General features: G+C 53.4%; 1 protein-coding gene across 1 annotated transcript; it reads left to right on the plus strand.

Annotated features, from left to right (window-relative positions):
• Nucleotides 1-355: 355 nt before the first annotated feature.
• Nucleotides 356-24,503, plus strand: PPP2R2D (protein phosphatase 2 regulatory subunit Bdelta). Its single transcript, XM_075534684.1, has 10 exons — nt 356-530; nt 599-691; nt 14,168-14,265; nt 17,170-17,335; nt 17,573-17,685; nt 19,191-19,368; nt 21,536-21,700; nt 22,203-22,372; nt 22,445-22,536; nt 23,768-24,503. The coding sequence occupies exons 1-10, from the start codon at nt 524-526 to the stop codon at nt 24,045-24,047; spliced, it is 1,362 nt and encodes a 453-aa protein (XP_075390799.1). The 5' UTR covers nt 356-523; the 3' UTR covers nt 24,048-24,503.
• Nucleotides 24,504-25,583: the final 1,080 nt, after the last annotated feature.

The raw sequence follows: 25,583 nt of genomic DNA on the forward strand, positions 1-25,583 counted from the left end.
CAGCACCCAAGGACCGGCCTCAGGCTGCCGGCGGGGTGCATCTGTGGGCGGAGCAGCGGCGGCACTGAGGGCGCTGTCCACCGGGTTCTGGGGGGCCACCGCTTCAAGCCCTCGTAGGAGCGCTTGGGTCTCGTAAGAGCGACCCACCAAAAGCTTTCCAGGGGACTCTGGGCACTCACGCCCACCGGTCCCGAAGCACCTCCTCCCGACGCCGGGTCAAGGGGGCGGGGCGGGGCGCGGCCCAGGCATGAGCACGCGCAGTCGGCGGGGACGCGCCCCCGACCGCCCGCCTAGTGCCGGCCCCGCCCCCGCTCGCCGGAGGCGGAGGGGAGATGACGTCATCGAGCGGAGCGACGGGCTTTGGGCGCCATTTTGAAAAGGGAAAAAAATCCTTCCCGGCGGCGGCAGCGGCGGCCGGGCTGACGGGGTCGGGCGGAGGCAGCGCGGCGGCCGCTGGTTCCGTGCGCGCCTTGGCGCGGGGCGCCCGCCCGCCCGCCGCCGCCTCAGCGCCCGCCGCCTCGTGATGGCAGGTGAGGCCGCGCGCCGGGGGTGGGGCGGGCGGGCGGGGGCCGGCCTGACACCCCTCGTGTCTCGGCAGGTGCCGGGGGCGGCGGCTGCCCAGCGGGCGGCGGCGACTTCCAGTGGTGCTTCTCGCAGGTGAAGGGCGCCATCGACGAGGACGTGGCGGAAGGTGAGCGGGACTCGCGGCGTGGGGGCGCCGGGCGCGGGCACCGACCGGAGCCCGCCGTCGGCCGGTCAGTGGCCGGCTCCTGGCCGTGGCCCGGCCCGCCGCAGCGGCGCGGGCGTGGAGGGTTACGTAAGTCGCCAAGGTCACGGCCGGCGAGGTGGAGCCCGGCCCAGCGTGGGGGTCCTCAGGGAAGCGGCCGCCGCCTGCTGCTGGTGGAGGGACTGCAGGAGCTGGGGCCTCGAGTCATAAAACCGGGGTGACCGTGCCTGTGGCCCAGGAGCGCTGGTGCCGCAGTGTGTTATGCGCTGGGCTGACAACCGCATCTGCAGGTGAGCAGTCCGGATCCACCGGCCGCTCCGGGCAAGGAAGACTAGGCTCCCCCTCTGAAGAGCTCCGGTGTCGCACCCCCACGGGAGCACTTCTGCCCGCCCTGTAGGGCCATGCGTTTGCCTCAGCTCACAGCACTGGGGTGGGGTTGGGGCGTGCACAGGTCTGGGCCCAGCGCTGAGCTTCGTTACCTGGAGCGGGCATGGCCTTAGGTGGACTCTGAGGACTGCTTTCTGGGCTCCTAAAAACTTGAATCTGTGTGGTTCTGTCTGCTCCAGGTGTTAGTCTTGAGTGTTCAGGCGGGTTTGTAAGAGGCCCAGCCTTAGAGCTTGGGGGTTGGGGGTGGGAAAGGGGCCATTGGAGCCTGCCCCCTGCTCCACTCGCTTAGCTCCCCTTGAAGCTACATGTCATCTTAAAGAAATAGGTCTGCTCCTCCTTAGGCCCAAAGGTGGAGGTGCTTCACAGAGAAGTTTCCAGCCTCTGCTTGTCAACCTTCCGCTGCACTTGGAGGCTAGTGGGTGGGTCACCATGCCGGTGCTGTGGCCAAAACACAGGGCTGCTGACCTTTCAGCAGGAGGAACCTGCCAGCTCCCAGGGAGAGCAAGCGTGCCCTGCTTCTCTGGAAAGCCAATGGAGCAGGGCCTCCGGCCCACCTCACTGTGAATCAGCTCAGCTCTGTGCCCCTGGGGTATGTTCCCCTTCTCTACCCCAAGAGGCCACCCCAACGGACTTCTTTCCCAAGCCCACTATGGCTGAGCCTCTTTGGTTCAAGACTCAGAGGCAGGCAGTGCCCAGGGAGCTGAGTGATTTGTTGTTTGTTTCTTCTGTGCCCGTGTGAAACATGCTTCTGTTGCCTTGGGAGTGTGCCTGCCCCGTTATTGGCAGACCCTTTGGGGTGAGATGGTGATTACTGCCGGGCAGAACTGGCAGGCAGGGTTATCGGGCTGCCTGACCTTCTGGTTGCTCTTTTCGAGAAGTTCTTACTGTCACAGTGAATTGAGATTTCACTCTTGTGAAAATAATGTGGAAGTGGGGTTTCATACCTTGGAGATGTTATTTTTTGTCTTAAACTACCACAGATGGTTCTGGTAGCTAAACTGACAATTTTGGCAATATGCAGCCGTTTTGAATATACGTTTGAGTCAGATGTTTGGTAGTTGAAACTTTGGGGACGATGCTCTCTATTCTGTTGTGTGTGCTGGAACTGGCCGCGGAGCAGAGTCACCTGTCAGGTCCCTGGTTCTGGCTTGTCCCATGGTCGTGGTTTGGTGAGTTGGAGTTGCTTTATCAGCATTCAAGTCCACTGTAACTCAGGAAGGTGCCAGCTTTTCCAGCCAGTGCGTTTCAAGCAGCAGCATGAAGAAGCTGACGAAGTGCTTTGCAGAAGAGTCTTTGGCCCAAACTCCACCTTGAAGAAGAAATGTGGGTAAGAGAGTTCAGAGGAGCTGGCTAGGGAGGGTTCAGGCTACTGGAATGTGTGCCTCTGGCGTGGCTTCAGGACAGCATCTTCCTGGGAGGCTGACCTTGACCCCATGTTAGACTGATTGCCCACCCACATTCTCTAGAGATGGGACCCAGGCTGCTCCTCTGTTTAAGGGGGTGGGGGTTGAGGGATGGCACAAGGTTATAGACTTAATGGCATACTGACCCTTGTATTTCACACCCGTGGATGGGGGACTGGCTTTGATCATGCTCCTGGTGAGTGTGGTGACCCTGGAACAGCTATGGGTGCAGCCTTGGGTCCTGCTGGGAACCAGGGAGGTGTGGTGGTCAGTAGTGACTCAGCCTCCTCCTTTGGCAAGCTGGCTGAGTTGGCTGGCACCTGGAAGGGGAGACTGGACCCACTGTGCTCAGGTGAGCATGGAAGGAGAGCGTCAAACCAGGGGGCGCTAGGCAAGCAAGGAAACACGCATGGACTCGTGAGTGGGGACAACTCAACTGTTCCCATGCAGGCCTGCCCTGTGGGAGCGCTCCCAGGTGGACGTGCAGGTGCTTCGCCGCTGTTCATCCTTCAGCTGTCTGTCCAGTAGGCAGCAGGCCTGGTGTCTGTCCCCTGGCTCTCCCCCCAGCACCTTGTAGGTGCCCCTCGTGGCACAGGGCTAACAATGGGACAGATCCTTCTGAGCAGCTCTCTTCTTTTGAAAAACAGACGTCAGACACTTGGACATCGTGGCTGAAACTGTGGGACTTCTGCCGTGGCAGGGCTGCTGGGAAGAGGGGGTGGTGATGCTGGGCTGTCAACTGGCTGCACACAGTTCTCACTTCATGGCAGCTGATCGCTTTCATCCTGGTGTTTTTAGTTGTGTCTGCACTATTTGATGGTCTTAATCATCTTCTTAACCCATCTATTGCGTTGAACTAGACATTGAGCTTTTCCTAACGAAATAACACTGAACCAAGTTAAACCTTTTTCTCCTTAACTCAAATTTGGATCTGCGAAAACTGAAAAACCTATTTCTACTGAGTGACCTCCTACTCAAAGTGACCCCGCAGGACCAAGTAGAGCATCACTGAACGAACAGAAGATCAGATGTCAGCTGACTGAAAGGTGGAAACTGCCGTCGTTTAAATCTGTGAAATGAGTTACTGGTGAATGCAAAACTCCCAGGGACATTGCAGAGCAGCGTTATTGATTTCTTCTGGGTATAGAAAACTGTACAGCTAGTTTTATCATTGGTTTATAGGTTTGTTTACTGCCTTAGTGGGATGACATGGCCTTTGAGCTGTTTCTTCGCAGATAGCTACATCCTGTTGTAGAGCTCCTGTTTATGCTTGTGCCGCGGGGAAGCACCCTCCTAGAGGGCCATGGTCTGGGATGAGCCTACCCTGGTGACCTTGGCAGGAGCTGCCTTCAAAGCTTGGCCTCCAGCGTGTGCCACACCACAGTGGTGGCACCAGGATGCATTTTTAAGGAGCTGGGCTCGGCTTAATTGGGTCAGGTCACGTTTCTGAGGCAGTGGTGTGGGGGACACATCCAAGGGAGAATGTCAATCCAACTCCATGCCAGCCCAAGGCCACAGGCTGAGGTCAAGCAGGCCTCTACCCACGGCCCTCTGCTGCTCTTCCGGTTTGGGTGATACTTTATAGTGTGCACACAGACCTCACAGATGACGAGGGCTGAGTGGGGAAGGCACACATTAGCACCAGTCAGGACCTTGAACAGTAAGGCTGCAGTCATTGGTCTTCTCAGCCAGCAGCCATGTCTCTCTGATCCTCAGCCTCACAGGCACATGATGACCTCTTGGCTTCTGCCTCCATGATCCAGGAAGCCCACCAGCCCTCTACCTCACGGTCTAGGGTGCAGCCCCTCTGCTCTGTGCCATGGCCTCTGCCATGTGAGGCAGGGACCTTAGATGAATTCCATTGGGACCCTGAGAACAGAGTGGTTCTGAGGTGGGGTGGATTGTACCCTTCAGTAGATCATCTCCCCACACCCTCCCAAGGGAGCAAATGGGGAAAACTCGATTCATACCCTGTAGTGACATGGAGACTCAGAATGCACCCCACTTACTGTTGGGTGTTAGCTTGGCAGAGAACACCTTCCTGTGGAGGGGGTCTGTTGTCCTAAGGGGGTGACCATGGTTCAGATAGACTGGTTTTGGTGGTGGGGTTTATTTTTTGTCTTGGGAACTTCTCTGCCCTTTGATATTGCTTGATGGCAGGGTCCTGAGATGCCTGGTGACAGCCAGACGTGTAGGACAGTGCTCTGTCCAATGTCAGGTGCACCTGCTCATCACCTCCCGGGTGTCTGAGGTGTTTGGAGCTGGCTTTAGCTATATTTAAACTCATGAAACTGTTCCTTGTTCTGCTTCCCCACGGTCCCTTCCCCTGGATGCTCCAGATCCAGTGTTGGTCACCAGTAGAGTTGTCACTGGCTGACTCAGTAGCAGGTCCCCGGCCTTTCTTCCAAGACCTTCTCAGCCCAGAAGCAAGCTGCCCTGTAGGACACGGTCTCTGAGATTCTCAAACTACGGGAGCAGGCAGCTCCTCTGCCTTGCAGCAGTTAGTGGCCCTGTGGAAAGTCACAGGGGAAGGCCCGGCGGTTGCAGTGAGAGGCTGGCGATGTCAGGTCAGTGGATTTAGGTACAAATTCCGTTCAGCCTTCCTGGTAGCTTTGTGTCAGCTTGTGGCATTTGGGACTCTCCGCTCCTCATCTGTACCAGGACAGGGAGAAGTGGTTGTGGAGGTTCCTGGCAAGGTGCGACTAGAAGGCTTTGGTGGGTGGGCGGGCGGAAGAGTCACTTGCTCTTTGTTGCCCCTGGGAGCCCGTTTAAGGAATATTAAGAATTCTAGAAAATTCCCAAGAATGACTTGAAGGTCAGCTGGAGACAAAGTCCCTGCCCTCGGGCAGCCCTGTGTGTGACACACAGCTGCAGCAGGACCTTCATAGTGCTGCAGGGAGAGGCTTCCCAAGGGTGCAGAGCGGGGCGGGAGGCAGGGGAGAGGTACACGGGGGAGTCACTGTGTTGGCCTGGTGGGTGGAACTCGGGAGAGGCTGGAGGACACTGGGAGCCCTGGTGCCAGGTCAGCAGAAAGCAGAACAGTCACGTCAGTCCCTATCAGAAAAGCCCTAGCCTTTGAGAACGGCTGAGGGGTAGAGTGGAGACTGAAGTCCAGCTTGACCAGCTGGCAGTCAGTTTGGACAGACAGGACAGTGGGCTGGGTGCGCCCTGTTCTACCTGCTCACACACACTCTGCTCTCTTAGCAGGAAAACAGCCACAGACGGCCTGGAGCCAGTGGTGCAGCCCTGTTCCAGTAAAGCTTTATTTATAAAACTAGGCCAAGGGCCAGGTTTGCCATAGGGTTGCAGTTTGCTAGCTTTTGCTATAGATCGGCAAACTTGAGACAGAAGGGCCAATCTTGTCCCCCGTGAGAATTTAAAAATTATTCGAGAGCCATCAATATATTTTTACAAGCAAATGGAATGACAAGTATCTGATTAATATCCTTTTTAAATTTTAAATTTTACTTCACACATACATACTAAAAGAGCCAGAGTTTGACGGCCCCTGCTCTAGATGTTGGTTCTCAAAGCCTTAGGGTGAGGCCCTTTCTATTCTTAATAAAACTCCTCTTTTCCGACACATTAATGAGAAGAGGTGTTTTACTTTGCAAACACTTTCGGCTTTAATAGAAGACTAGGTTCTCCTGCATTTAATCCGTCAAATACATTGGGAGTTTTTTAATGTGAAGAAAACGTGGCCTCACACAGGTCTGTCGTTAGAAAGGGGAGGTGTCGTCTAATGCTGTGCTCACGTCGTGGTCGATGTTCCTCGGTGCTGAATTGAATCAGAACTCTGCAGGTGGCATTGCACTTGGAGTCAGGGGGGTTCTATGCTGCTGGGGAATCCGTGGTTCCTTTCTACACTCTAAATGGACTCTTGCTCATTTAGTCACATCGCACGTTGGCCATTCACTATTAGTTAAAATCGCATTTATTAGTCACCACCTGTCTGGGCAGAGTGAAAAAATTCTAATGTATTCAGGAATGGGACTTTTATTTTACAGTTCCAAAAACTCTTGCTATACTCTTTGAAGAACAATTTGTCAGCTCTTTGGCCTCAAGCAAGGGTTGTGGTGGTGTGGGGTCTGTCCAGTCAGGTCTGACTCAGTGGCCCTGTAGGACAGAAGAACAGCCGCGCAGGGATTGAGCAAACCCCAAGGCCACTCTCTGGAGAAGCAGCAGCATGTGTTCCCATAGTCTCCCTTGGGTGTCCATAATTTGCAAAGAACTGCAGCAAGCAAGCCTGGCAAGGCCTCACTGCTCCCTAGGAGTGGAGCACACCATGAAGCATACTGTGCAGTGCTCCAAACAGGACAGGCCTGCCCTGGCCGGACCTGGCATCACAACAGGGCAGAGTTCTCATCAAAATGAGGGGCAGACATAACTCCTCTCCAGCCCTTTCACCAACTCTGATATGAGCTCTTCCCTTCCCATGGCGCTCCTCTCAGGGAAATCACAACATTCGTGGTCACAGGGTACAAATCAGGATCTGGAATGACTCAGGACATAGTTCAGCCTCTTCTGGATCGTACCCAGGCCCACAGGCATGCCTCTGACCCCTGACCTGTACCTCCCTCACCAGTGACCTTGGTCCAGATTGGCCATGCCCTGCTCAGACAAAGGTTACAAAGCTCTTTAACTCCACTAAGTGCTAGGGGCAGTGTTTAAGGCGCTCAGCTGTCCATTCCAAAGCTCAGCATTGCAAACCCAGCAGACACTCCCCAGGAAAAAACGACAGCTACAACCTCAGAAATTCTGAGAGGCAGTTCCACTCTGCTTTCAAGGGCCACTGTGAGTCAGAATTGACAGGACAGTGGTGGGTTGGGCTTGCTACTGAAAAGCCATCAGGTGGTGGGGAGGGTAGGAGGGTTGGATGCTGTGTTAGTCCAGGTTGACTAGAGAGACAAATTCATTGATACTCATGTAAGAAAGAGCTTTCTATTAAAGAGTAATTGTATATGAAGAAAGCATCCCAGTCCAGATCAAATCTATATGTCTAATACCAGCCCATAAATTCATCTTCAGACTCATGTAGCATGCAATGGAAGGTCACAGGCCAGTGGGTGGGAAGTCTGGTGGATCCAGTGGTGGCGGAAGCATCTCAGTGCTGGCATGGGTCTCCACGTGGCTCCTCCAGCTCAGGGCTCTGGTTCCGTCAGCGTAGCTCCATGTAGCTTGTCAGCAGGAAGACAAGCAGAGAGAGTGTGTGTGTCCTGCCTCCTGGAAGGAAGACAGGAATTCTCCGGAGTAGGCCAAGCCCCCACAGAGGCATTATTGGCTATGATGTGATTGATAGGCTAGACTCCACCCCTTTGCTCAAGTTGACAGGAAATTATGTAACTGCCACAGATGACAAAGCACACCCACAAACCATGATCCTGTGTGAACCTGAGTAAAATGGGATGTGCCTTTGGGTTTCTGTGGAGAGGGACCCATTCATTGTGCACTGAAGAGGGACTTTCTCTGTCACTCTGCACACCTTTCATGTTTAAAAGCCCCACGCCAAGGATACCTTCCTTGAACCTTCATTGTTCCCCAGATAATCTGGAATGACAAAATACCCACCCATAAAATCTCAGCCATTACAGAAGCTCTAGGATATCAATTAGACTTAAGGAAACACATAGCAACTGTTACTGAAGGGGGCTGGGGGGCTGTTGTAGGTGTGTTCTCTCAGTGAGATGCAGTTGTTGGGTACTCTGAGTAGGCTGTACCTCTGCACAACAGAACGAAGCACTGCACGGTCATGTGCCATCCTCAGAATTGTTCCATGCCTGAGCCCATTGTTGCAGCTACAGTGCCCATCTCAGTGAGGGCCTTCATCTCTCTCATTCTCCTTCACTGCCTGCCCCTCCACGTCATTGACTGTGCAAAGGCACTCATTCCACTGTGTGACCCTTAATAAACTGGATGACTTGAGAAACATGGGACCTGCAGAACACTCCATTGTGCTCATGAGGAACTTGTACACGGATCAAGAAGCAGTTGTGTCAACAGAATGAGGGACTACTGCATGGTTTAAAATCAGGAAAGATGTATGTCAGAGTTGTATCCTCTCGTCTCCCTTATCCAGGCTGTGTGCTGAGCAAATCATATATGAAGGAGAGTGCGGCATCAGGATTAGAGGAAGGCTTATTAACAACCTATGGTGTGCGGATGACACATCATTGCTGCTGAAAATGAGAACTAGAGGCACTTGCAGACAAAGATGGAGGGTTGCTGCCTTCAGTGTGGATTATGACTCAATGTAAAACAAAACCCTCACAGCTGGACCCATGGGCTGGAGAAAAGGCTGGCGTTGCCGAGGATTTAATCTTGTTTGGATGTGCAATCAGTGCTCATGGAAGCAGCAGTCGGGCTAAAAAGACATTGCATTAGGTAAATCAGCAGGAGACCCCTTCAGAGCACTGACAAGCAAGGGTGTTACTCTGAGGACTAAGGGGGCCTGACCCGAGCCATGGTAGTTTACATGTATGTGAGAGTCGGACACTGAATAAGGTTTACTGGAAAAGAATTGATGTATTTTAATTGTGGTGCTGGAGAAAAATACTTAAAGTAGCATGGATTTGGAAGAAGTAAGCCAGAGAACTTTCATCCGAGATACATTGATATGTATATCAATATATCAAAGATCTGTGTGGATTTACACCTCATAAAGAAATGAGAGCCCTCACAGTGACCCAATAAGCAACATCATGATAAACGGAGAAGAGATTGTCGTTATCAGGGGGTTCATTTTACGTGGATCCACAGTCAAAACTTGGGAAGGCGTTGGTCAAGAAATGGAGCAACAGATTGCCTGGGCGAATCTGCTGCTTAAGCTCTTTAAAGTGTTAAAAAGTAAAGATGTCTCTTTGAGGATTAAGGTATGCCTGGCCCAAGCCATGCTCTGTATCGCCCAGCCATCAGGCATGGAACCCCGGAGAAGCCCTGATGAGATGTGTGGGTGTGCCGTGTGGGGTCACTCTGGCAGTAGCTGCTGCCATTTAGGTTGTGTTGGCTTTTTGTTTTTTTGGCTGTGCTGTTTTTTGTTTTTGTTTTTTTTTTTAAAAGGTCGCAGTTCATTGTGAAGCCTTTGCTTCTGCTCCCCTCCCTCAGTGGCAGCCCCGCCCCGGGAGCTGGCCCTGTGTTTGGATTGTTATCCAAAATGAAGTACAGCTTGCCTTTCAGAGGGTCTCCCAGCCGAGTGTCCCAGGGCACCTGTCTGTCTGCACTTGGTCGTGGGCCCAAAGGGTGTGTGCTGCTCAGCCAAAACCCCCTGGTTTATGTGTGCTTGTGTAGTTGTGCTCTTACTTTCAGCCACTCTCCACCCTACACCCATAGGCATCATGTAAATTCCAACTCTGTCTCCCCATAGGACAAGGTAGAACTGCCTCTTTGTGTTTCTGAGGTGGTAAGAGAAAGAGACTAGGAAGCGTTACTTTTTCCCCAAGGAGTGGCTGGCGGGTTTGAACTGCTGACCCGTGTAGCTTACTAGGGGTCCTTGAAACACTCGGTTTCCCTTAATACTCATTAGCAAATAGGCACAGTCACGAAAAGGAGTCACAGGCTTGCATGACGAGCTGATGTGCTGCAGCGGCGCGGTTCTCCAGACTGGCATGTGCCTATGGGCACAACAGCTAATCAGACACCTCAGTCGTCTGCCTGTGGTGGGGTCAGGATCTCCCGCAGCATACAGGCTGGACCCAGGCAGGTACTGCTCCTTTTTCATCTACCATTGTCCAAACTGGTAGCTTCTCTTCCTTGTGATATTTTTATAAGGCTCGGAAGGAAATGAGCCTGAACCACAAGGTCAGCAGTTCAAAACCCCCAGCCACTCTACAGGAGAAAGATGAGACTTTCTGCTCCTGCATAGAGTTACAGCCTCGGAAACCCCCCCCAGGGGTGGTTCTGCTCTGTCTTGTGAGGTCTCTGGGTGGGAATAGAATTGATGGCAGGTGGGGAGGGAGGAAGGTAAACCCAAGGAGTCTGCAGGTGGATTCTTAAGGGCTGCAGCAGAGACCACCCACTTCTGCTGGTTTGACCTCAAGGACCCACTACTGCATAGCCTCTCACACCGTCTGCCCTGTATCATAGCGTCAGGCCCAGTGATACAAAGCCCCTCAGACAGAAAGCTGGGGTTCTAAGATAGCCCCTCCCCACCAGCTGAGCTAGACCCAGGTCTGTGTTAATAACATTAAGGTAGTTTTGTCCCACAACATCCCTCTGATTAAGCTGATTACTTCAATTGTATTGGTTTTATCATTTTGTTGGCACTTAATTTGTGTATTTACTTTGATTTTAAAGCTCTTCAGACTGAACTCACTGCCATCAGTCAATGTTGATTCATAACGACCCTCTGTGGGTTTTCGAGACTGTAACTATGCACCGGAATGGAAAGCCCAGTCTTTCTCCGCGGACCTGCTGGTGTTTTGAACTGCTGGCCATGCGGATCGCTAACCACACCACCAGCAGGGCTCCTGGAGAGTATCCACTTTGAGGTTCATGCCTGTTTACATGGTGTGATGGCAGTAGTTTCCCAGCTCCGGCAGGCAGGGAGCAGCCCTCCTAGAAGGTGCAGTGCGTCTTAATGACTGACAGAGCTAGAATGCCACGACTGATGGAATGCTGTCTGGCAGAATGGGCCAGTCTTGTTTGAGCAAAATTAGGGGGTTGAGAAATTGTTGTTGCTTTGGGTTTTTTTAACGATTTGGTTTAGTAATATTTGAATGTAACTGCTAAGAGAAAACCTAATCTTTTCAAGGTCTTCAGGCAGTTGAAGTCAGCAGTCAGAACTGGTTTAGTATGTTAGCAGTAATTGACTAGAATGGATGGGCAGACATATTAGAATTACATTCGGCCCCAGTTATCCATAGTTAAGTGTTCACAATAGTCTCTGAGCAGTTTCGGTCTTTAAGATTGCCCCTTTTAGTGATTCCAAGGCTGTATGTCTCCAGCTGTCATGTTTGCTGGTGGGAGGCACTTACTGAGTGGAGCCAGCCTGCAGCATCGCTGTCAGCCGGAGTTCGGGGCAGCCGACTCTGTTGAACCCAGTTTGTGCTGCAGGGCCAGCTATCACTGGCCGCTTCCTCTCATTCAGTGCTAGGCTCTTTTCTGTACAGCCCCTTCTTGGGTCATAGGCTCAACATACAGATAGAGTCAGTGTGTGAAGGATACAGCCCTGACACGTACCTTCATCTCTGTACAGGCTCTACCTGAACGCAGTTCATTGCTCTAGAGGGGTTCCCATGTGGCACAGTGGTGTGCGTAGTCTGTGGTCACCCATGGCGTTGGGTCCTTGTGCAGCCAGTCCTGGCTGAGAATGCAGGATCTGGTGTTCCCCTTCCAGCAGTTCAGGCCCTTGTGCTGGGTCCTCCTTTGCATCCGCCTGAGGTGTGGTGGCTCCCTGCCGTGCTGCTGTAGCTGTTTTTGGATTACCTTCAGCAAAATTTTATTTGTATATGGTATTAGTGGTACTGTTTGATAATTGATCACCTTTCTCTGGAATAGGCATGTTTGTGGGTCTCATCAGTGAGTTAGCCAGAGAGCTGTCTTCCAGGAGTGTCTGCATCTCTTGAGTGGGCACTGGCCTCCCGCCTTGTATCCCTTTAGCTGTTGGGACGTCTCCCTCCATTAGTGTTCATCCTTGTCAGCTCCCGGAGTCTCCTTTGTGCCGGTGCCTTCACGGAGCTCCACCTTGCTCCTTCGGTACCATGGGTTTGATTACATTCTTCCTCCTGAAATGGTTTAGATGCCCACCGGTTCTTTTTGGCACAATGATTGTCCTTCCATCTTGCTGCTTCCCCTTTGTGCAGTAGCCTTCCATATTTAAGAACCCTTCAGTATGGCTTAGTTTTTTCTCTCTAGATAATTGTGTTTGAGGAACGCTGGACACTTTCTTGCTTTCGGCTTTCTGACACCGGCTCAGTGAGCTCGATCCCATTGTAATTTTTGATCTTCTCTGGCGGCGGTCGCCCCTCGTGTTAGTGACTGTTGGACACTCAGCGTCTCTTCTGGCCCCCATGTCCATCTTTCTAACTACCTTTTTGCTCTCTTCATGCCCTCTCATAGCTCACCCGATCTTCCCGCCTTAGTGCTCAGTGAGTCAAATCTGTTCTTGAGATGGTCTCAGAGTTCAGGTTGGATGCCCGCAAGGTCGTATTTTGGCTTGCTGAGAGGTGGCACTACCTTGACTCCAACACCAGGCAAGAAAGCAGTCATTAGTGCTCAGTGCATTGAATCTGCCCGTGAGATGGTCTCTGAATTGTTGGGTGTACTCAGGGTTGTGCTTGGGCTCTCGTGCACTTGTTTTCATATTCTTCAGCTTCAACTTGAACTTGATGGGAGCAGTTGAAGATTTGTTCCTCCGTGGGCCCTCACCCTGTTCTGATGAGGGTACTGAGTTTCTTCTCCATAGATAGAGTCTGTTTTGTCCCTGTGTGGTGTGACCCATGTGTGTAGTTGTTTATGTTACTGTGAGGGAGGGGACGTTTGTAATGAATACGTCATTGATCGGACACAATCCTATCGGGCTGTCTTTAGCATCATTTCTGGCACTGAGGCTGTGTTTTCTAACCAGTGAGCCTCTTTCCTTGTTTCCAGCTTTCGCATTCCGGTCACTAATAATCAGTACATGTGGACTGCATGTTTGGTCCATGCGGACTTCAGGAATTGGTAAAAATACCTTTTATTTCTTCGTTCTGTTACTGGTGCATGACGTTGGTGCTCTGTGTAAGTGTTTGGATGCTATCCTTGTGCTGGCAGCACTTGACTGCAGGCTGGGTCTTGAAACTTGATGTCTGTTGAGGACTGTGATGACCGTCTGGTGGCGTGCATCATTGCTTTCATAGTGATGGCCGTGTGGTTGTCCGGTTCAGCCGTGTTGGCTCAATGTGGCCTGGAGTATCCGTCTCCGTATATTCCATCTCATTTCTATGGCTTTCCACTTTGATCCTTCGGACTACGCGCATCCACGTTCTGATTAGTATGGTCGTTTGCCACTACCCCTCTTGTTTTGAGCCCATCACCATGTAACCAAAACAAAAACTCGAACTCACTACAATCAGGTCAGTTCTGACTCGTAGTGGGTTTCCGAGACTCGCTCTTTCGGGAAGTGGAAAACGTCTTTGTCCTGCAGAACAGCCGGATTTAGGTGTGTTGAGCTTGCAGCGAGCAGCCCAGTGTGTGAGCCCATGTGCCAGCAGGGCTCTCTGCTACCGAAAGGCCTTTGGAAACTTTAGCCCAACCACTCCGTGAAGGTCGGCTCTTCTTAGAAGATTGTGCCTTTCAACCTGTGGGGCTTGCCTCATGGCCAGCGCTGTGCCAGACAAGAGCCCACCTCTGCTGGGAGGGTTCCATGGCTAATCTCCCAGAGGGGATGACCTGCTCGCTTCCTGTTTGGTCTTAGTGCTGCTAAACCTGCCCACCCTGGGGACCCTGCACGCACCAGATCTTGGTATAACAGGAGACCTGATACTGAGCCACTGTAAGACTCTCCAGTTCCCCGTGTTACTGGGCTCTGGACACCACAGCCTGGGAGTGGCTACTTGGTAGTCCTGTGAACGTTTGCCCTGCAGATGTGGGTTTCCTTTGGAAGACGGTTTTGTGTGCCTCTTGCTTGGGATCCCGCTTCCTGAGACCTTAATACCTTGCTCTGTTTTGTGTACAGCCGACATCATTTCAACTGTGGAATTCAACTATTCTGGGGACCTTCTTGCGACCGGAGACAAAGGCGGCAGGGTCGTGATTTTCCAGCGGGAACAAGAAGTGAGTGAGTTAGCCCACAGCCCGGTGGCATCCATCAGCCTGCTCATGGGACTTAGGAGAAAGCCAGCAGGGTGATTGTCTCGGTGCGGAATGTCATCTAGATTCAGTTACGTGCCATCAGCCATGGAGAGGCTTCTCTCAGAAGCCAGGCCTGAGTGGCATGTGCGTCCATATCCTTGTCTCCCTCCCATGACTGCGGAAAGTGAGTGGACATGACCAGTGCTCCACGTGACAGCCCAGAGGACTCATAAATATTACTTAAGTTTTAAATAAATGTGGAAAGAAAAGTAATTGGACTGAGGGTTGTGGCCGGGGGCCGGGCGGCGGAATAGGTTGTAAAAAATAATAATAATAATTGGACTTAATTTTTTATAATTGGTGTTAGTAAACCACTAATTCCCACAGGAGTATTTGCCCTTGAGCCTTAGCATCCTATGAGGGACGGGTGTCTTGGGTGCTCACTAGACTGACGGACATTCTTGAAGGTGCCCCTGTCAGTGTTTAAGAGATTCTTCCCTTACCCAACTAGTGTCCCAAAGCACATGTTGAACTAGCTCATAGAGTGACACTTGGAGGCTGTAGCAGGCAAACTGGGAAAGGCCCTCCTCCCCTTAGACCGAGGCCCACCTCCCTGTACTGCTCGGCTTTCTGGAGAGTGCCAGGGGCCAGCCATGATGACGCGGTCCAGCTGAGCCTGGCTCCCCAGCAGAGAGGATCTGCAGCCTAAAGACTAGAGGCCTGGAGCCGCTGGAAACTCTCTCCCTCTCCGAAGAACACTCCCTCCTGAGGCATTGGGTGTTCCCGTCCTGGCAAGCCTCTGCCATGTGCAGTGGACTGCTCTCAAGAGTGCTGGCCCTATCCAGCCTGTCTCCTTGGCATCAATTCTCTGCTTGACCGTCCTGGCTGAGGGGAGCCCCGTCACCTCTACCACTCATCTGCCCCCACATGAGATGGCACACGTTTATAGAGCACGCTTGTTTCCGTGTGCACTAGACGATTTGCCGATGTGCATTTTCGTAGCTGGGAGCAAGCACAATGAAGAGGGAGACCCCTCTCACAGCGCTCCCCTGGGAGAGACCCTTCCACGCCCTTGCCGAGTGATGCTCGAGTCCCACACAGTCCAGTTGGGGGGAGAGGCCCACCGAGTCTTCTGGTTGACCTTAATTGAAAAACAATATGCCAACAGAGGAAGGTTTATTTCTTTTTAGATTTTGATTTCTAGGGCAAGAATTACGCAAAATGCGAGTTTCTTTTTCCACTTTTCTTGGCTAATTTTTAATTTTAAAAATTAAATTTTTAAATGTGTTTAAACTTTATTTCAGGACTCTAGAAGATTCCACAGGTTGGATAAAAATAGATCCATAAGCCCACCCCAGCTTTTATTCCATCATACACAGAAAGGAATGCGGGGAGGCTGTACAGCCTCCTGTAGCACCCTCTTCACCACACACACACACACACACACACACACCTGTTCTTCTGTGGGGAACCAGCCTCCCTATAACTGAATGGGCCTAAGGGACAGTTATGTAATTGAGGAGTAAGTTAAAGAGATACCAGACAAGATAAAGCATGCAAGGGCTCACCTCTCATCATGACTTCAGGAGCCAGGCCGGAGCAGATAGAGTGATGTCATCTCGTGAGGTTATGTAATGTGAGGCACGCAGACCATGGTGAGCATAACAGGAATGGCTTGTACAGAGGCGTACACGTAACAGGAGGGCGATGAGCTAGGACTTTACAAGCAATAGGAAGGGGGGGTGCTAGGGACACACGTGATAGGAAGGCACAGATGTAACAAGATGGCAATCTCACCTTGGTCCTCTGAGTTGGCTTGACCTTAGTTTTCTTTGAGCTCCCCTTCAAGGGAACAATCCATTATCCTTTTCAAAAGAGTGGGCCCTACTTTGGGTGGGACCAAAAATGGGCTCTGATTGCCATAGATGGCTGACAACCTTCAGGCAAATAGTGACCATGTGTTTGCAGCCAGCACCTTAAAGTTGGCATTATTAAGGAGGGCCATCGTGGGGAGTAGCATAAGGGGACGAATTTCCAACCCTCGAACCTGAAGGTTTTCTTCATGGGTGGGAGCCTTGGCCTCCCAGATTCCTTAACACAGGAATGTTGAAAGTTTGTCTGCATACACTTTCTTCCCAGATCTGTTTCCCACGTTCTCCCTTCTCTGGTTTTTGTCTCATTCCACTTTCTCAGAGGGCTGAGCTGCATCGTCCCTGATACGTAGGTGGCTCTGTGTGTGACACACTGGTGTTGGGGACCTTTATGCTGTCGGCTCTTCTCACATGCCATCCTGTTGGCACAGTGGGTTACAAGAGTTAGGCCTCTAACCACAAGGGTCAGCCGTTGAGAGAGAGATGAGGCTCTCTGCTCCTGTGGCGATTGAATCTCAGAAACCCACAGGGTTCTGCCCTGTCCTGTAGAGTTGCTGTGAGTTGGAATGACTCAGGGACAGTGGTTGTCAAGCGTGTCCTCACTGGCATCAGGGTTCCAGTGCCTTGGTCTCCCTGCTGTGAGGAGCGAGGGCTGTGAATCTGGCCAGCCTGCTGGGCCGAGCGGTGGTTCTAGAGCAGGGCCTGCGGCCCTTTCTGTGCCTGCCGCAGAGGCCACGGCAGACAGTGGCTGTGTGCCAGCAGTTCCCTGACAGGAGCCTGTGACACAAGCTGGCCCTGCTCCAGGGAACCCCTGGAAGGGGGTTGGGGGGTGGGGCAGGGTGGTCTCCCTCTGTTTGCCCCACTCGTGGACTCTTGACCTCGATGCATGAAGGACTCTCCGATCCCAAGTGTGTCCACCGCTTAGAACAGAAGTGGCCAGCGACACTGGGCCCCGTAGCATGGCCATTCACTTCCCCGCGCTGTTCACAGACACACTGCCCCTGTCTCCTTTCAGAATAAGAGCCGCCCTCACACTCGGGGAGAGTACAATGTTTACAGCACCTTTCAGAGTCACGAGCCGGAATTTGACTATTTGAAGAGTCTAGAAATTGAAGAAAAAATCAATAAAATTAAGTGGTTGCCGCAGCAGAACGCAGCTCATTTTCTACTTTCTACAAATGGTGAGAGCTTTTTTGTGTCTGTGTCTGTTGGATTGAGGGATTTATTTTTTAAATTCCCATTCTGGAAATTTTTCTGCCTTAATCTTTAAAGGGAGGGCAATAAAACCCCACAGTATTTCAGGGTTCCCATACTCTGCTTCTTGATACTGTACGATGTGAATGTGAAAAGACGCCTCTCTTATTAATCGACCTGCCAGCCTTTCTGATGGAAGTATATGCTGTGATTTCTATTTTCAGATAAAACTATTAAATTATGGAAAATAAGTGAACGGGATAAAAGAGCGGAAGGTTATAACTTGAAAGACGAAGACGGACGACTTCGAGATCCGTTTCGAATCACAGCCCTACGGGTACTCGTTGCCTTTCTTTAAGATAGCCATCCTTTCCCAAAATTAAGAATGCCCCGTGCTGTCAGCTGTGTGGTGATGGTTCTTCCCTGGGAGTTCTTCCCTGGGAGATCACGATTGCTTGGCTCATGGAGGTCATTTGTCGTAAGTCTATTTTAGTAAGTGATCGTGTTTATGCACCTTTATTAAGAAACTGGCTTCTCTCTACACTAAAGCAAAATCCCCCCCCCCCCCGCCCCCCTCTGCCCTCGCTGTAGAGCGCTGGTGGAGAGACCATGGGTGGGGCGCCCCTCCAGTTATCTCTGCGTCCACTACCTGGACTGTGTCTGAGTCCACAACAGTACCGAGCAGCACTGAAGTCAAACAGGACAGAGAGACATCCTGGATGAGCTGGCCAGGCTGCGGGGCTTCTGTTCGGCTCAGTGCTGGTGCAGCAGGAGTTCGCTCCCTCTGGGTCTGCACTGTGTGACACGAGTCTTGGTCATTCTCTTCCCCTTTTGTGTGTGAAACTCTTCACTCCCGCCGTGGAACTGCTGAGTGTGTGATCAGATGAACAAGGGCTTCCAAGAGAGTGTGGAGTCAGAGGAGGAGGAGACCCTGGACTCCCCCTTCTACCTCCCTTAGAAACAGTGCTGGCGCCTCGTGTTTGAGGTTGACATTGGTTGTAAGGTGGGACCTTCGGATGGCATCTTGGATCAGCTGGAATGAGGCGAGGGGTCAGGCACAGGCCAGTTACACAGAGCAGCAGCCGGAAGCACAGTGGTGCTGTTCACAGACCGTTCCCGCGCCCCAACCCCCTCGTCCCAAGGAGCAGCTCGTGTGTCTGGAGAGGGCTGTGGGCTGGTTCTCGGGAGGTTAATGTGAGCGAACAGAGTGCAGTGAGCCCAGCCGAGGTGGGAACCGAGCTCAGTGAGCCAGGGCGGGTCCAGCCGAGAAGGGGCTGGTTGTCACAGCAGGCACATGCGCCCGGGAAGGCCAGGGACTGGCTGGTCCCATTGGTAGCATCTCCATCCTCCCTCCCATGCTGCCAGGCCTGCTGTGTGCTCAGGCCCAGCTTGCAGATCCCTGACGTCCTTCCTTGAGTGAGAAAGGACAGGGACTGTCCAGTCAGCACAGGTAGACCCCATCCAAGCACATGCCTGCCTACCCACTTTCCTGGGTTTGCCGGTGGGCCTCACGGTGGCTATTTTCAGACCTACTTTGAACCAGTAAAGCATGTGTGGACCCCCACCCCCACCCCTGAGGCCACGGGCTAGGAGGAGCGGAGGGCATGGGGCGGTGGCCATTGGAAAGCAGATGGCACAGTGGAGTGAGGCTGCCAGCCCAGGGCCTGGGGGATGTGGTCTGAGTGCCAGCTCACTGCTTCCTTCACAGGGCTCACAGGGCTGCAGCAGCCCCTCATAGCCCATGTCCTGGTCACTGGTGTCCCCTGTGCTACCTGCTGTGGGTCCATGGGCTCATCAGTGCTGCTGTGGCCTTGGCTCGACCCCTGTCTCTGTCATTCCCAGGTGCCCATATTGAAGCCCATGGACCTGATGGTGGAAGCAAGCCCTCGGCGGATCTTTGCAAACGCTCACACCTATCACATCAATTCCATTTCCGTGAATAGTGACCATGAAACGTATCTTTCTGCAGATGACCTGAGGATTAACCTGTGGCATTTAGAGATCACAGGTAGGAGTTTTAGTATCCTTCGTCCGCCGGCAGCGGGCCGCCGGGCGGTGCCCGAGCTCAGTGTTCTCTGTGGTGAGGTCTCTTGATTTGGGGGCATTGGGGGTGGGGGGATGGGGTGAGCTGCAGGGCCTTCTCCCAGGGCTGCCAGGTTCGAAAGCCTGCTTGACTCAGGCCCTTTGACCAGTGTGTGTTGGAAAGGTCATCGCTGGCGGGCTTGTTTTGCCTGTGACTTAGGAGGAGATCGAGGAGGAGGAGGTATGTGTGCCTTCATTTTGATTATTAGGTGTCCTTGGACTGAATTTCATTGTTAACGTGGCAACATCATTAATGCACAGTCTCTGGGGCCCTTGAAGAAGCGTTCATGGCACCATGGCTAAAGCGTGTGGCTTCCCATGGAGAAGTCGGCTGTTTGAAGCCACCAACCGTCCCACAGGAGAAAGATGAGGTGGGAACCTTCTACAAGTTTCCCTCCAAGTCAGAGGTCCCTGGTGGCGGCGGCTCGTGGGTGGGGGCTGCAGGAGCCGGCTAGGCACCTCTGGTCTCTGCTCGCTTGGGGTGGCCGGCTCTGCCTCTGTGCCTCCTCAGCTCAGCTTGGGGGCATTCCCTAGTGGAAGGGGTCTGGGCCTCGGGTCTGCCAGCCCTCCCCTGGAGAAGAGCGCTGTTGGCAATCCGATGTGGGCCCTTCCACGCTGGCCTGCTAACAGGTGTCCATCCGCTGCACGTGGTCAGATGGGGCCTACAGCGGAAGCCCCTTTGCTAGGGTGCATCTCCTGAGCCAGTGACACCCTTGCTAGTTAGTGTCTGGGGAAGTTGGGCTCCAGGCACCCCCCACCCACCCACCCACCCACCCACACACACACACACACACACACACACTGGGTAGTTTTGAGTGGTTCCCATCTGGCAGGGAGGTGGCACATTGATGCCTTGAGACACAGCTTGTTGACTGGTTTTCAGCAGAACATTGCACCTCAGAGAGAAAATTCAGCTTTTGAGACTGGGAGGGAATTTGGGCTTTTCTCTTTTTATTCTTACAGAATTAGACTATTTGTTAACTTGGCGTCCATTTTTGTGAATTGCTTTTTTGCCATCTTTTCCCATTGGGAAGCTGGGTGTTTTCCTTAATTGCTGCTGAGACCGTGTACCATCACGGTGTTCTTTCTGTCTGCGTTCATCTTGGCCTGAGCTCCCGTGCAGGTGCCAGACTCACGGAACCTGCCAGCGCGGGAGCGTGGGTTTCCCAGCACGTCCTCCAGTGAGGTCAGTGTGCTTCTGCAGGCCACGTGCCCGCTCACCCACATCTACACGGAAGGGCGCATCCTTGAGGGGCTCCAGTCGGGTGCCTTCCAGGGTTCCTGGAGCGTGGGGAGCCGGGCAGGGCTGTAGAGTGAGTGAGCGGGAACAATATTCCCACAAAGTTCTCCCAGCCCTTCCCGCTCCTGTAGAATGGGCAGTGCACGGGCAGGATGGGCACAAGGCTCCCGCTCTATCTCACCAACATCACTGACGGCTTTCCTGGAACTTCTCTCTGGTGGTCATCTGTGTCCTTCTGTAGTCCCCGCTGGACAGCAGTCAGCCCCCAAGACTAGCTTCCTGGGAACCCTGGTCACACCCCGCCCATGTGCTGAGAACTGGCCGCCTGGCTACAAGCTGTCAGGCTCCACTCAGCCCTCTGCTGTCAAGGACAGCCCCGCCCCGTCCTCTCCCTGCCCACTCCCTCACACTCTGGGGCTGGAGACCCCCATCAGACTCCACCCTTCTGTGGGTCGGTCTGTAGCTCTTCTCTCATGAGTGTGGGCGGGGTGTGGCAGTAGCTTGTTTTGGGAGTTGCGGGGGGAGCAGGGCAGGCTGGCTTGTGGGGTCATGGAGCGACAGGACATGGGGGGGCGGCGGAAGCTCACTTCCCCGAACACGTAGCCAGGGTGAATGTCCAGCGGTAGGTCCTGGTTGAACAGGGCTTGTTCCATATGCATCCGGTGCCCCAGGCAGGTGGCTCGTGACATCTCTGCTCACGACCAAGGCTTCCTAGAGACATGTCCTCAGTGTGGCAGGCCTTGGGCAAGAGAACCTGCTGGGGACTCCAGGCTCAACGTCTCGCCTCCCAAATCCTGGGGTGAGGGTCTGCCTCGCCCAGTGCCTGCTTGACGCTCGCTCATTACAAAGCCTTAACGACCCTCAGACATCGTGGACATCAAGCCAGCCAACATGGAGGAGCTGACGGAAGTGATCACGGCCTCCGAGTTCCACCCACACCACTGCAACGTCTTTGTCTACAGCAGCAGCAAGGGCTCCATCCGCCTGTGCGACATGCGGGCAGCCGCCCTGTGCGACCAGCACGCCAAGCGTGAGTGCCCCTCACTCAGCACCGGGGCCGGGTACCCTGTACACTCCAGCACTGGTGGTGGGCGGTCTGTCTTAGTACAGTTCTAAGCAGGAGCTGCTGCTGGCCTCTGCATCTGTGCTGGGCCAAGACTGGAACGTGTTCCAGTGTGGTCATCTCCCACCATGATCCTTGGTCCAGCAGTGACAGCCTGGTGTTTAATCCCGACAGCCTGAGGTGCCCAAGCCTCCCAGGTAAGAAAGATGGCTTTCAGAGAAAAAACAGCACAAGAAGTTGGCCAGAGTGTGTACAATACCTGGGCTGTGAGCCACGGCCTCTGAGAGGGCTCCTTCGGGCCTCGGGGTGGCAGGCTGAGCAGCCCTCTCGTCAGGCACTGGGCGCAGGCACTGTAGCTTGCATCTTATTTGCATTGTCCACAAGTTGTCTTGTCCTCTGGGTGGGTCACATCACTGCCGGGTGCAGGGTCTCCAACTGCTGAGCTGAGACCACCCTGGCTGTCTTCCAGTTTTTGAGGAGCCGGAAGATCCCAGCAGCCGGTCCTTCTTCTCAGAAATCATCTCGTCCATCTCGGACGTGAACTTCAGTCACAGCGGCCGGTACATGATGACCAGAGACTACCTATCAGTGAAGGTGTGGGACCTCCACATGGAGAGCCGGCCTGTGGAGACGTACCAGGTGAGGCAGGGTGCCGGGGGCTTCTGTCCTGGCCCCTGGCGGCATCTCTGACCTGCGTGCACTGTCCCCCAGGTCCACGAGTACCTGCGTGGCAAGCTGTGCTCCCTGTATGAGAACGACTGCATTTTCGACAAGTTCGAGTGCTGCTGGAGTGGGGATGACAGGTGAGGCCGCTTCCCCACACGTGTCACACACACATAGGCCAGCCCCGCTGACAGCATGCCAGGAAGAGGTAGCCCTCTGCTACCCCACTAAGGGGACGGGCTCTGTCCTCAGGCTTACAAGGGTTTAGGGACGATGGTCTCAGGTGTCCTCTGCTTCCTGCTGTTCCTGTTTGGCCAAGAACTTGAGTTCTCAGGAACTTGTCTGGAGCCAGCAAGCAGTAGGGGCCTGGTCAGGAGGGTCAGTGGCGTGGCGGGAGCAGCCTTGCCCTGGTCCTGGCGTGGGGGGAGGGTTCGGCTCTGGCAGACTTGCTTCTTCAGCGCTCTGTGCTTCATGGCGACTTCTTACCCTCCCTCTGCTCCTGCCCAGTCAAGACCTGGTGCTGCGACTTAGGGGCGCTGCTTGCTTCTCTGGGGTGCAGGGGTCTTGAGGGGACAGTCCCCAGAGCCTGAGACAGGAGCTGAGAAGGTATGGGGGTACCTCGGGGATCAGCCCTGCCTCACGCTGACCCTGGCTGGCGCCCTGACCAGAGATGCTCTTGGAGAGGGAAGGGCATCTGAACGTGCTGTATGAGCCCGCTGCTCGGGGGAAGGAGAAGTTCAGCCACGTGGAATTTTGAACTCCTTGATGCTAACATAGAACACTCATAATTCAACCCACAAAGGCAAGTTCTAAGACGGGGGTGTGTTTTGACCTTCAATACAGAAGTGGGGGAAAACACTTAAGTAACGTAGCCAACGCCATGAAAGGGGTTGAATACAAATGGGCAGTGGCGACCACCTTCCACAGTGCCCACGCTCAGGCATCGTCAGTGGACGCGGACCAGGGACCCGGGCACTAGCAGCAAACATACTTTTCTTCAGTTTCCTGGGGCAGGTGTAGTGTGTGACGTATGGGGCTGCTAGCCACAGGGTCAGCAGTTTGAAACCACCAGCCACTCCAAGGGAGAAGAGTGAGGCCTTCTCTTCTCTTCTGCTCCTATAAAGAGTTCCACTCTCAGGAACTCACAGGGCAGTTCCACCCTGTCCTCTAGGCTCCCCAGGAGTCAGCATCACCTCGATGGCAGTGAGGGGAGGGTGTTTGTGTCTCTGTGTTGGCGCGTTGCCCTCTGGTCCCGTTGCTGCCGCTGCGCCTGAAGGAGAGAGGTGACGGCGATGCTGAGTGTGGCTCCCTGGGGCGTGGGGTGTGTGGGCTTGGTCTGGGCCACTGCCCTCCCTTCTCTCGTTTGCGTAGCGCCATCATGACTGGCTCCTACAATAACTTCTTCCGGATGTTCGAGAGGACCACGCTCAGGGACGTCACGCTGGAGGCGTCTCGGGAGAACAGCAAGCCTCGGGCCCTCCTCAAGCCGCGCAAGGTGTGCACGGGGGGCAAGAGGAAGAGGGATGAGATCAGCGTGGACAGCCTGGACTTCAGCAGCAAGATCCTGCACACCAGCTGGCACCCTGCCGACGACATCGTCGCCGTCGCAGCCACCAACAACTTGTACATTTTCCAGGACAAAGTCCACTAGCAAAGCTCACAGAGGACCTGTCTCCCTGTCCCCTCACACCCGCCTGCACGCCGCAGCTGTCAAAGAGGCCTGGCCCCTCTCCCACAGCTCCCTTCCGCGTCTAGGCAGCAGGAGACCCCACTGCCCACCCGTCCGCCTGCTGTGAGGGGGAAATGCAGGCCGACTACTCTCAGCCCACACATAACAGCGTCCTTCAGAATAAACGTATTTATTTAAGTCTGCGCCTGTCTCTCCCATCCATAGACCAGAAAGCTTAAGGCTCCCGGGCACGGTTGTCAGGTGTAAATTCTTTTCTCCCCCACTTCTCTCTCTCGGCCATCTGGGTGGGCCTTCAAGCACGCTTGGGGGGAGGAGAGGTGGCTGTACAGCTCAGGTCATGCTCCCTTGCTGCCACTGGCTGTCACACCCCCGAGGGACCCTGGAATAAAAGCAAACCAGAGAATGTTTTTAAAACAATGTATGTGTCGTTTTCTTTGCTTTTATTACATTTAATGAAACTACAGATTTTTTTAAAACATTTTATTAGGGACTCATACAACTCTTATCATAATCCATACATGTACATACATCAATTGTCTAAAGCACATCTGTACATTCTTTGCCCTAATCATTTTCAAAGCATTTGCTCTCCTATTAAGCCCTTTGCATCAAGTCCTCTTTTTTTCCCCTCCCTCCCTGCCCCCCCTCCCTCATGACCCCTTGATAATTTATAGATTACTGTTTTGTCATATCTTGCCCTATCCGGCGTCTCCCTTCACCCCCTTTTCTGTTGTCCGTCCCCCAGGGAGGAGGTCACATGTAGATCCTTGTATTCGGTTCCCCCTTTCCAACCCACTCCTACTACTCTCCCAGTATCGCCCCTCACACCCCTGGTCATGAAGGTATCATCCACCTGGATTCCCTGTGCCTCCAGCACCTATCTGCACCAGTGTACATCTGATCTATCCAGACTTGCAGGGTAGAATTCGGATCATGGTAGTGGGCGGGGAGGAAGCTTTTAGGAACTGGAGGAAAACTGTATCCTTCATCGGTGCTACATCGCACCCTGACTAACTCATCTCCGCTAGACCCTTCTGTGAGGGCATCTCCAGTGGCTGACAAATGGACTTTGGGTCGCCACTCTGCACTTCCCCCTTCATTCACTATGGTAAGATTTTTTTTTTTTGGATGATGCCTTATACCTGATCCCTTCGACACCTCGTGCTCGCACAGGCTGGTGTGTTTCTTCCATGTGGGCTTTGTTGCTTCTGAGTTAGATTCTTACAACCGTTGTAAAGCTTCTGTCTTTAATGTGCAAAGAGCTAGAAGAGGAAGCATCAGAAAGTTCCTGGGAATGACATTCTTTGCCAGTTGCATTCGTTCAAGGATTTCTGAGGCCCCTCACGTGTGCAGTCTTCACTCCAGAAGTTGTACCCGCAGCCACTGGGACGTCGCATCGTTCGCGGTGGCCAGCAGCAGCACTGAGTGGAGAAGAATGCTTTACACCATGGTGGCAGTTAACTGCAGTAGGATCAGCACCTGCTCGACCCGCCTTCA

Source organism: Tenrec ecaudatus, chromosome 16 (genome assembly GCF_050624435.1).
Source record: "Tenrec ecaudatus isolate mTenEca1 chromosome 16, mTenEca1.hap1, whole genome shotgun sequence".
Classification (NCBI taxonomy): Eukaryota; Metazoa; Chordata; class Mammalia; order Afrosoricida; family Tenrecidae; genus Tenrec; species Tenrec ecaudatus.

Coding starts and splice junctions, on each gene's coding strand:
- PPP2R2D (XM_075534684.1), top strand. Junction 14,266..17,169: donor TTTTCCAGCGGGAACAAGAA/GTGAGTGAGTTA, acceptor GTCTCCTTTCAG/AATAAGAGCCGCCCTCACAC. Junction 17,336..17,572: donor TTTTCTACTTTCTACAAATG/GTGAGAGCTTTT, acceptor TTCTATTTTCAG/ATAAAACTATTAAATTATGG.